Source organism: Macrobrachium rosenbergii, chromosome 46, assembly GCF_040412425.1.
Source record: "Macrobrachium rosenbergii isolate ZJJX-2024 chromosome 46, ASM4041242v1, whole genome shotgun sequence".
NCBI lineage: Eukaryota > Metazoa > Arthropoda > Malacostraca > Decapoda > Palaemonidae > Macrobrachium > Macrobrachium rosenbergii.
In genome coordinates, this window is record NC_089786.1 from 51,890,254 (window position 1) to 51,902,800 (window position 12,547).

Sequence of the window (12,547 nt, forward strand, 5' to 3'; positions counted from 1 at the left end):
TTATTATTTTTCAGGAGATAAGCCCTGTTCTTATGGAACAAGCCCACCACAGGGGCTCTTGACTTGAAATTCAAGCTTTCATAGTATATTACAGTGTTCCTTCCAAAGAAGCAACGGAAGTTAATATGAAATACAGAATTATTATTATTATTAATATTCATAGTCTTATTATTATTATTATTCAGAGATAAGCCCTGTTCTTATGGAACAAGCTCACAACAGGGGCTCTTGACTTGAAAATCAAGTTTCCAAAGTATATTACAGTGTTCATTCCAAAGAGGCAACAGAAGTTAATATGAAATACAGAATTATTATTATTATTAATATTCATAGTCTTATTATTATTAATATTATTCAGAAGATAAGCCCTGTTCTTATGGAACAAGCCCACAACAGGGGCTCTTGACTTGAAATTCAAGCTTCCAAAGAGCGTTACAGAGTTCATTTGAAAGAGGCAACGGAAGGTAATAGGAAATGCAGAAAGAGAGGATCAGTTATCAGAAAAGAAAAAAAAATAAATTAACATATGAATGAATTGATAGAAAGAAAATTAAACAGGTAAATAATGCTCCGAAGTTTCTTCGGCTCAATCGAGTTTTCTGTACGGCATATAATCAAGGCCACCGAAAATAGACCTGTCTTTCGGTGGTCTCGCTATAACGATGTATGAGCCGCGGCCCATGAAACTTTAACCACGGGCAGGTGGTGGCCTACCCTATATCGTTGCCAGAAGCACGATTATAGCTAACTTTAACCTAAAATAAAATAAAAACTACTGAGGCTAGAGGGCTGCAATATGATATGTTTGATGATTGGAGGGTGGATGATCGACATACCAATTTGCAGCCCTCTAGCCTCAGTAGTTTTTTAAGATCTGAGGGCGGTCGGACAGACATAGCCGGCACAATAGTTTTCTTTAACAGAAAACTGAAAAAATATTCAATGCAATCAGAAATGGTAGCAAGTGTATAGTTTCCTCTTAACGCTTCTGTTGACTCCTCAATAATGTATGAAATTTATTTAGAATATATGTAACATGTAAAGTGTTGGGTGCTGCTTTGGCTTGTTATCTATGCGTCACCTCCAAGGGGTTAGTACTAAGCATGGCGGAAGATTAGTGGGACACACCGTGTTTAGTACTAGCACCTGGGAGTAGGTGACGCCTAGGTAAGAAGCCAAGGTAGCACCAAATTTTCTTTAAACTAATTTTCTATACAACGGTGACTGGGACAAGTCAGCCTGGATTTGAGATGTGATTTGAGCCACTCTGTTTATGCTATAACCTTTAGTATTTTTGTAATTATGAAATTTCAATTTCAGAATAAAGGGACTTCTTCTGTGCTCATATTCCTGACCTGAAATGTTACCTGTTATTATTATTATTATTATTATTATTATTATTATTATTATTATTATTATTATTATTAATTATTCAGAAGTTATATGTATGGAACAGGCCCACAGGGGACATTGGCTCGAAATTCAAGCTTCCAAAGAACATCACAGATGTTCATTGAAAAGGAATTACAGAAGATAATAGGAAATGCAGAAACAGATCAGTTATTAGAAACGAAAAGAGATAAATGAATAAATGACAAAGCAAACAGATAAATAAATAGAAATAAATGAGCAAAAGGATTCCAGAAATGTTAGACTAAACGGGTCTGAACTATAGACTCATAACTGACAAGTATATCCTAAGTTTACGTTGCCCAGAGTGGTAGAATTCTTTAGGGGGTGAGTTATATTAATAATAGTAATAATGCTGTCTCGTCTCTCTTATATCATGGCCGCTTTTGCCGAGAGAGAGAGAGAGAGAGAGAGAGAGGCTACATACAGGTCCCGTAGCAGAGTTGAACCAGCGGTCAGTTCTGGTTGAATAAATGAACACGCTGGATGTGTTATTGCGCGTTCAGTCGAATCTACTTGTGAGAACGGAAAACAGTTCGGTGTGTGAACGTTATCTTCGTAAGCGTGCATCTGCGAAATTGATTATCTTATTGTTTAAACAGTTTTTCAAAGTGTTCAATTTAACATTCTTAGAGACAGACCTAAGTAAATCATTTAATTATATAACAGCTTTAAAATTACTACTTTAAATTAATGATATGGGAAAGATGTCAGATAAATCCAGAGTATTTGGCTAGAAAAAGGTTTAGAACATCTGCTCTATTTGGACAGATGACTGAGAATAAAAACTGTCAAATTCTTCATCATAATAAATTATCACTCAATCACTGATTCTGCTGACCTTGCAAAAATCATTTTGACCCATCTCCATTCCCAGAGGACCCCCCAAAAAGTTTTTACAAGTATGTAAATCATTCTGGCCCACCTCCATTCACAGAGGACCCCCCCAAAAGTTTGTTACAAGTATGTAAATCATTCTGACCCACCTCCATTCACAGAGGACCCCCAAAAGTTTGTTACAAGTATGTAAATCATTCAATAATATATTATTGAATGATTTACAATGCATTGCCCATTCTAGGGCTAATCATTAGCACTGTAAGCACAATCTCTCTCTTTCTCTCTGTCATTTCTCCGGCCATCACAGACAAGGGAATCTAAACTGCATTATGTAATAATAATAATAATAATAATAATAATAATAATAATAATAATAATAATAATAATAATAATTCTATTGCCCTGAAAAGTAGGTCAAGGTTACACACCTTGTGATTGTGTGGAAAGGTCAGACAGTTAGTGATGCGTACCCTCTGTTGTCAACAGATATGCGTCTAGGCTGAAGCAGATGTCAGAGTCCAGATGTTCTTAAGGACCAGAAAGAGAGCCCAAGAGAAAGGGCCGTTTGGTGGGTCGAGTACCCACTTCGCCACAGTGGCCAAAACGCTTCCCACTTGGACTACGTAGGTGGAAAGCTACAATTCCTTTCAGTACATTGGGGCAGATGTGGTAGCGTTTTGGATGGTGGTTCTTTCGCTCTGGGCTGTACTCTGCTACAGAGTCTGTTTGAGACTGTGGTCATTGGAGTCAGGAAAAGAGACGCAAGAAGAAGAAAGTGAGTTGAAAGTGGCTGTTTTGCCTCAGAGCTCAAGAGGTGCCGTTACATGGACAAGTACCTCCACTAAGCAAAGTAGTACTATAACTACTACTATTGCTGACGTCGGTTGCGTTCTACATAATCAAAACTGCGTCTTTCCTAGCAGTGGGATTTTGTTCATAATCCATGTTAACCAGTAGCTGAATGAATCAATTTTAAAAATTATATATGTAAAATCTGATCTCGTAATTGAGGTTTGAGATTATTTCGCTGTCTCAGAACTTTGATATTATATTATAATAAATCATATATTATATTGCATTATATTTTATGTATCATATTGTATTATGTAGTTCCATGGCATATTTGGGTAGACATGATATTCTGTAATGTTTCTATGGCAATTTTGTAACCGTTTTTACAAAATGTGAAATATTTAGTGAACATTGCATTTAACAATATACAAACTCCATTGTATTTCTTTCAACCTAAGCATCGGTTAGTCGATTGTGCTGGGTAACAGACACGGTAGAGAAGAGTGTGAGGCCAGCAACCTCATCCCAAAACACTCATTAGGAAAAATAAACTGGATAACAAAAATAATTAGATATACAATGTAATATTTATTAAATTTACCCAGATTAAGGACATTATGATATTACATCTTTTACAGTAATATAATATTAAATCTTATCACCATGATTGTCCATAGATCTTTTTATTAATGCCTATTCTAATTGTTGGATTAATTAAACATGATTTTTTGCAATACTGGTCTTATTCAAATCTTTTTAATAAAGAACACACATGTGTGACTGACTGTGTATATATATATATATATATATATATATATATATATATATATATATATATATATATATATATATATGTATATATATATTTATATCTATACCTATAAAATATGGGTGAATGGCAGTAGAAATTTCAGTTTGAATTATGCAAGGAGATTACATATTTTAATTCATTTGAAAAATCCCGTGGGATTAATATTCATAATGTTACAATTTGGTATGTTAAGTCTACAGAATGAGTAATAACTAAAAAAAAAATTCTATAATAATATTGCACTCCTCTCACCCCACCCTCCCCCTCTCTCTCTCTCTCTCTCTCTCTCTCTCTCTCTCTCTCTCTCTCTCTCTCTCTCATATCTGATAGTGCACCCCGTATAAATGGACCGATTACGTGCTATTTTGGACCGGCAGCTACAAGGACCAAGAAAAAAGTTTAATCTTGGAAAATGTATTGAGTATATTCATGCCCTGCGTTCTTTATGAAGATCTTCCTTCCATGGGCGTGAGGCTGGCAACCTCACCTCCAAATTCAACGTCTGGACACTTGGAAAGTCTCAGTGGGTCACAATAAGACCCAAGTTTATTCTCCATGCCTTGAACCCTGAGAGAAACAACACAAAAAAAAAAACAAACTGCAACAGACTGTATCACAGACATCCAACAACTGTTTCCCCTCTAAACTTCTCTTTAACTCATCTTCTTCTTCTTACTTTTCCTTCCATGACGGCAGCGCCTGCACCTTCCCGCGCAGAGGAAGTAGCAGAGTGCTATCCAGAGGTGGAGAGCAACTGCCCAAAATGCTATCACGTCTGCTCCCACGTACTGCAGGAAGTGCAGCTTCCTGCCCGCGTACTCGAAGTGAGAAGCATTACGCAGGTTGTGACGGATGGCGTACTCGACCCACCAAACGGCTCTCTCTTTTGGGCTTTCCTTTTGGTCCTTCAGGGCTTCGGAGACCTGCTTCAGCTTGGCTGCATAGCTGTTAATAAATAGATAACCAAATGAATAAACAAAATAGTCTCCTACGATTACTGTGAAAAAAAGTTTTTCCAAACACAGGCGTCTCCGGCGGTCACGAAAGAGCAAGATGGCTCCCCGCACCCCTTTCCTCTACTGCTATATTTCATTTTCATTTCTTTTCCCTTCTTAACTTTACATCAGCATCTCCCTTTCAATCTGACAAGCTACTAGGTCTATTCTATCCCACGTGCAAAGGAGATGGGGATTCTAGTGACTTCATAAAGTGAATCAAAGAGTCAAAGACACTCACACGTGGTCTAGCGGTAGAGTCAGTCAAGAGTGTCCACTCACTGAAGATTAATTAATTACTTACGCTGGATTGTGCAAGAGTGTCTCGATAGCTTCTACTATACTCTCAGTGGTCATGTCCTCCCAGTTGATCACCAGCCCAAAGCCCTTCCTGGCCAGGCGAGCAGCGTTTCTGTACTGGTCGAAGCTCACTGGAACAGCAAGGACTGGGACCCCGTGGTACTTGGCTTCCTGAGTCCCGAGATTCCCACAGTGGGATATGAAGAGTCTGGTTTTTGGGTGACCTGAGGAGGGTTTGGCAGTGAAATTCGGTATCATTCTTCGGTGAGAACAGACACCACCCTACTTACGAACGAGTGATGAATAGTTCATAAGTTAGTTACTGTACTCTCCACGCCTATTGAAGTGCAGTATGACATAAAGTCAATACAGCACTGTATGTTTTTTCATCCTAAAATCCAATACACTGTACAAACAGTATTGCATTTTATAGAGTACTTTATTAATACAAATGATACATAAAATCTGAACTTGCGGGTAGCAAAGGGAAGTGCTTTGAACACAATTTTAATTTGCAATCCCATTTGTTCGTATCTCTGAATGTTCGTAAGTTGAGTGTTCGTAAGTAGGGTGTTGTTTGTAATGTTTCATGATCTTGATGCAACTCATGTATACTGCTCAAAGGTACAAAGCTTGATGTCAAGCAATGTCAAGAACATGATCTTGATAGGAACGGAAATTTTTTTGGAAGAATTTTCTGCAGCGTTATAACTTCTGTCAATGTTTACAGGAATTCCCCACAGCCCTTCAGTAACTGTGCAAGTATAGAGTTTACAGAAGGACAGCAATTTGTATCCATCAGTGCTCTAAATACCTACTGACATTTATAGAACCTGTTGGAAGACCGAAGGCCACTAGAGTAAGTAAGAGTTGGTAAGAGAGATAGACTGCATTCCTTACCAAGAATATCCTGCTGTGGCAACCAGCTCCTCGTGATGACGTTGGGAGGGAGGTCCAAGTCGTCCCCTTCATATTTCCAGATGACCTTCTGGGGGACGCGACGGAATGCCTCCAAGAACATCAGCTGTGGAAAAATGGAGTGTCAGGGATGCTCTGAACACAAATTGAATCTGTCCACCCTAAGCTTTTCTAGTCGCATGTGCGTAGGTGTAGCTTCTGCAAGTGCAGTTATGCTACGTGTCCAACGTATGAGCAAGAGAGTTCAAGCTAACTTCTGCATGTCATACGTATCATCATAAATCTTTCATCTTGGGTTTACAACAATTTCCAGTTACAGAATATGATTAGGCATGTCTTCTTTCAGACTGTATTAATGTAATCTTCGAGGCTGTCTTTGCAATAAGTGCACCAGAACACAGAATCTTAACCTTGTTCTGAAGAGGTATGTCCCTGGCTTTAGCAATGCTGCCTAGACTGAAGTACAGGATACCATCGTCGCCTGATGATTCTGCAAATTCTTCCAGGTCCTGCAACAGATCAAAGGTTTATGTTACCTATAAAAGTTCAGTTTTTTGTATATTGCTCTAAACATTTCTGTAACCAGCAATGGAAGGTAAGGTTTAAAGAAGATGCCACTAGGTAGAACCAGGTTGCTGAAAGACAGCTTCTTAAAGTGTCTATACATAACAGAAGGAAAAAGTAATAACTTGCTGTCCTTCCAACACCTACATAAAGTGAGTACAATCTGCTAAGAAAACTTGAATGAGTTACATGCTAAAAAATATATTTTCTTCTGAAAGAAAACTTGACCTGAACTGTTGTTTTAAAGAAAATAAAATCTATACACTGAGAAACATTTTCAGCCTAGGAACACATGCAAAAAGGTTCCTATTGGCAAAAAATATTCACCTTCTCACCTTAGGCAACGGCCTCGGTGGCCTAGCATTTATAGTTCCAATTTCCACCTGAGTTGGCAGCAAAGGGACAGGTCCATCTAAGGCAAAATGCCCATTAACCAAGGTCAAGTGACTGCTGTCGTAGAGCTCAGGTATAGAAGGCATCTGAGGGAAGAACTCTTCTAAGACCTTCCTGATGGCCGGCTGAGTCGTGTGCCTGTAGAGCAAGTAGGTGGCCCATGCCACCCAGGGGTTCACCAGCCTCTCCCAGAAGGTCATGTGCTCGTCGAAGGACAGCAGGATTGTCGGCGTGACGGACAGAGAGAGCCAGTTCCCCTGCCTGGCGATGGTGAAGAGCTCCACCCCGGGCGTGCACAAGTCAACGTAGGTGCCCTCGAAGTCCAGCAGGAACGGTAGGGCTATCTCGTTGACGTAGCTGATGATGACGATGGCGTCGAACTCTCTCCTCCTTTCCCAGAGCTTCCAGATGTTCTCGTTCTGCCACATCGCTCTGCCGACGCTGGTGGTGACGTTCATGACCCAGTTGAAGATGCTGAACGTTTCCCGGAACTCGAAGATGTTGAAGCCTTCAAGGTACTCAATGGGCGCTCCCGTCGGGGTTTCTGTGATGTTTGGATGGCTGGAAAGGAAAGTGAATTGGTTTTCTGTGACATAATGGTGGGTGGAAGACAAAATCAACTTTATAATTTTTTCATCTCTATTGATTTTTTGTTGGTGTGTTCTTTTACGAGTTTCCGACATGGTATCCTGTCTGTAGAAGCTTGTTTTGCAAAGTTAATAGCACTTGAAGGCTTGGTTAAATATGTAAGAAATACACATTTTGAGCAATGATAATGAAAACACTAATAACTGACTAATGACAGCTGTTAAAACCTGCAATTCATCGCTGTAACAAATATTAAAGACTGATGGATTAATCCCCTAACAGACAAGAAGGAAATGAGTTGACTGATTTCTGCATCAAGGTAAACCACACGAGTGCTTTACCTCCAGTAAATGTAAAATCAACCTGTGATAATCGACGGAAGATTTCCTGTGGAACCAAAACAACATTGCTCCTTGACCGTTCCTTGATTTCCTAAACCTAGGCTCAAGAACCTTATGAAAATTCTTGTGCTTTCAGATATTATTAGCAAGGCATACCCTACAGATGCCTTCTCAGCTGTTTATGTGCGTATGTGTGTATGCCTCTGTTTCAACAGGTCAGTTAACACATGATCAAAGACTTATTACGCGGGGCCTTTGTACTCACGTGGACGAAGGCTCAAACGTAGAGACCAGCGTGACGGAATGTCCGGCATCTCCAAGGGCCTCTGAGAGGGACTTTGTCAGGTGGTAGAGGCTGCGACTACCGACGGGACCCAGCACCAGCACCTTGTAGGAGGTTTTGGAAGGTCCTTCTGCAGTTGTCGCCAGGGGAACTTCCCCTGGGGAAGAGTCTGAGGAAGCTCCTGCAGTTGACAGAAGAGCTACCAGAGCCGTTGAGAGCCACAGCATTTTCATCTGAAAATGTATTTTTAAGGAGTTTTATATACACACACACACACATATATATATATATATATATATATATATATATATATATATATATATATATATATATATATATATATAGGTTTTAGGAACTGGGGAAAGTTAAGTATATCTTAGTTTAACCAGACCACTGAGCTGGTTAACAGCTCTCCTAGGGCTGTCCCGAAGGAACAGATTTATTTTACGTGGCCAGGAACCAACTGGTTACCTAGCAACGGGACCTACAGCTTATTGTGGAATCCGAACCATATTATGACGAGAAAAGAATTTCTATCACCAGAAATAAATTCCTTTAATTCTTCATTGGCCGCTCGGAGAGTCGAACGCTGGGCCAACGGCGTGCTAGCCGAAAGTTCTACCCACCCCACCAATGAAGAACTAGGAAAACTGAGGCAGAAAGTGAATTCCAAAGCTTGGTAGTAGGGGGAAGAAACAATATACATGCACATATATAAGCAGAGAGAGAGAGAGAGAGAGAGAGAGAGAGAGAGAGAGAGAGAGAGATAAATTAAATGTGACAGTAAACGTAAATACTATAATAACCTGTACAAGAAGTATTAGAAATTCAACGCATTTACCATTATTATTATTATTATTATTATTATCATTATTATTATTATTATTATTATTATTAAAAAGGATGGCTGTATTATGCGAATTTATCTCATATAGTGTCTTTTCTATCCTCCTTATGATTCGCTTTTCAGGCTCAGCGATGTTAGTCAGTAACTGGCCGATATTCATGTTGGAAAAGGACAGTGTGCGGAATATTGGAAGTCTTTTATTAAAATATCCAATCAGAAATCGTTCGTCTGGGTTCAGGTTCTATTTCTGATTGGATATTTTAATAAAAGACTTCCAATATTCCGCACACTGTCCTTTTCCAACATGAATATCGGCCAGTTACTGACTAACATCGCTGAGCCTGAAAAGCGAATCATAAGGAGGATAGAAAAGACACTATATAGGATAAATTCGCATAATATAGCCATCCTTTTTAATAAGACCTGTTTAAAAGAGGGTCTACTCCCTTCATATTATTATTATTATTATTATTATTATTATTATTGTTATTATTATTATTATTATTATTATTATTAAAAGTAACAAAAGATATAACAAACAATGAATAAGAATGCAACCAAATAAAGATGAAAATAATAAAGTAGTAACGAATTATACAAACCTTTACAACGGCGCACCTTCAGACAAGCCGCGACTCGGACAAAAAATTACTTCCGTAGGCAAGATTCAAAGTTGTCTTTGGGTCACTTCTTGCATACCCGGGTCTAGTCTAGGGAGATGGGAGGGGATGATGGGTTGTGGGTGTGTGGGTGGGATGGGGAGAAGGGGGAGAAACATGCAAAAAAAGCCAAGGAGGGTTGGGGTGAGGTTAGGTGGGGTTTTCCTTATGGGGTGTGGGGAGGTTTGATGCACGACTACTATATATGTATTCAAAACCAGTCCTGTTGTCCGTCTGTTAATTATACAAATGCGTTCATATTCTTTATATATTATTATTTATTATAGATAGATTCTAAAATCATCCATGATCACGTCATGACGCAACAAGCAAAAAATTAGATGCAGGCATTCTCTGCAATCAGCCTACGAAAGCAGAACCCAGAATGATTGATATAATAGCTGATTGCGATTGATCTGGCGTCATAAGGGCTGGAGGCTATCAAACCACAACACTATAGACCTGTAATGTATAATAACGTAATGTAATTAGTTTCTGAAACTACGAAAAGAATAACTTAGAGATTTCATTCAAAACTTACCGTTAATTATACTCCTGAAGAAAGCAGTTAATTGATGACGTCCCATGAAATCGTTCTTATGGACGCGCTTTGAACCATAAATTTCCGTCTACAAACATTATTTTCACTTCACATTAAATCCACGATCTTGTATATTTTAAAAGGAAAACGTTCAGTCATAGGCCACATGAATATTATAAACTGTCTCGTTCGTTTTCGCACGAAAAATAAATCGAGCGTCCAAAGGAATTTGTCGCTAAGACTAAATTCTTCTCGACGGTCTTACTCGGCATCGAAGTATGACCTCGTACGTCTTCCAGCCACACTGCTTGAGGGACGTGAGCCCCTTTGCCCGCAATTGTTGTACCAATTCTTGATTCGGATCTTTGTCACAAATCACCTTCCCTTTTTGATTGATCATACTGAAACATAATCCAAATTTTATACGTACCATAGAGGAAATATTTCAAAAATAACGTATCCATTCTCAAAGCGGAATCAAGAGCTCGTAAACATTCCGTTTCATGGAAAATAATAAGACTAAGCCATGACCATAGAAACGCATTGAAACGAGTGATGTATGTACATGGCAGTTTCGTCTGCCGAGTAACGATGAGAAATGCTTTGGAAATGACGGACGAATGTAACCCCAGGCAATCTGATCCACTTTGAATCACACGCAAACGTGCACGCTGCTTTTTGTGCTTTCATCAATCGTAGACATACATACGGTTTCTAATTCTAATTCAAATAACATTATTGCAGTCCAAGTGCAATTTCCTGACTGCTTGTACAAGCGAAAGTGTTCGAATACGTTTAATGAAAGCTATTCTATTGTTTTTGTTAGTACCATTATATAAAAAGGTCTGTTTAACTACGCAGATAGGACAAGATCTTCACACAAATTGAATCACCCCCCGGCGGAATTTCTCGAAGGCTACTGAAGAGATTTGTACCAAATTTCCAACAAAAATCGACGGTAAATCAAAGACTTAATGAAGAAAAAAATGTTGTTTATTCTTCAGACATTCCCCAAGACAGAATTCCCTCGAGACAAACGGTCAAAAAGGGCCTGGATAATAGTAAAGAGAAGTAGAAAAAGTGCGAATCTGAGTTATTTTCGACTGAGGCGCATCATTACTAGAACAGAAAGGAATCTTTGCCTCTCTCGGCGAAGGATGACCCCAGCATCTTAAGAGCATTGTGTTCGAGTGGCCTTGGTGGATTTGCGTAATTGGATCTTGACACAATCTATAGATCAAGGTAGAGAGTATTCTTGTATCCATGGAGGATGACACACACACACACACATATATATACTGTATATATAAACAAATTGTCTCCAGGAAAACGAACAACATGCACGGTTGTAAACAAGGAGTGCCATCAATTTTTAATCAAACTCAGTGGCATGGCAGTTCCTCAGTTCAACGCCAAATTATCTTTCTGCTTCTGATCTTCCTGATTCTTGTTTATAAATCTTATTAATAAGCTTTCCTCTCTGATTCCACACATGATTTCTGATCTCTCTTTGAATCTTATCAGTGCTAAGGTCAAATTAAAGATATAGGTCTATCCAAATTCTGTCTTTGTTCTTTTATTGGTTGACTCTGAACAACAGGCAGTATTGAGTACACTGAAGATCTGAACAACAGACAGTATTGAATACACTGAAGATCTGAACAACAGACATCAAGAAGTACACTGAAGATCTGAACAACAGGCAGTATTGAGTACACTGAAGATCTGAACAACAGACAGTATTGAGTACACTGAAGATCTGAACAACAGACAATATTGAGTACACTGAAGATCTGAACAACAGACAGTATTGAGTACAGTGAAGATCTGAACAACAGACAGTATTGAGTACACTGAAGATCTGAACAACAGACAGTATTGAGTACACTGAAGATCTGAACAACAGACAGATTTGAGTACACTGAAGATCTGAACAACAGACAGTATTGAGTACACTGAAGATCTGAACAACAGACATCAAGAAGTACACTAAAGATCTGAACAACAGACAGTATTGAGTACACTGAAGATCTGAACAACAGACTCAGTCTTGTATGGGTGAAGATATAAGCAAATGCATGAAACTGAATTAGCTTTGTCAAATCCCATCAAAAACATATTTGAAGCCTTTTTATCAAGTATTTTGGTAATCTGCCAATGTTACTGTACTGATTTTAAGCTGCTCTGATATACCAAGAGACCACATTACATATTTTAAGGAATGTTGCACCTGCAGATGGGTCCCCCCAACTTCTTGCTCTCTTA

The 12,547-nt window shown here is 38.8% G+C and overlaps 1 protein-coding gene across 1 annotated transcript; it reads right to left on the reverse strand.

Annotated features, from left to right (window-relative positions):
- Positions 1-4,117: 4,117 nt before the first annotated feature.
- Positions 4,118-10,572, reverse strand: LOC136830338 (UDP-glucosyltransferase 2-like). The gene is made up of 7 exons (XM_067089777.1): positions 10,283-10,572; positions 8,218-8,468; positions 6,966-7,584; positions 6,477-6,575; positions 6,049-6,172; positions 5,153-5,372; positions 4,118-4,798 (listed from the first exon to the last, which is right to left on the reverse strand). Exons 2-7 carry the CDS (start codon positions 8,466-8,468, stop codon positions 4,507-4,509), a joined length of 1,605 nt encoding a protein of 534 aa, XP_066945878.1. The 5' UTR covers positions 10,283-10,572; the 3' UTR covers positions 4,118-4,506.
- Positions 10,573-12,547: the final 1,975 nt, after the last annotated feature.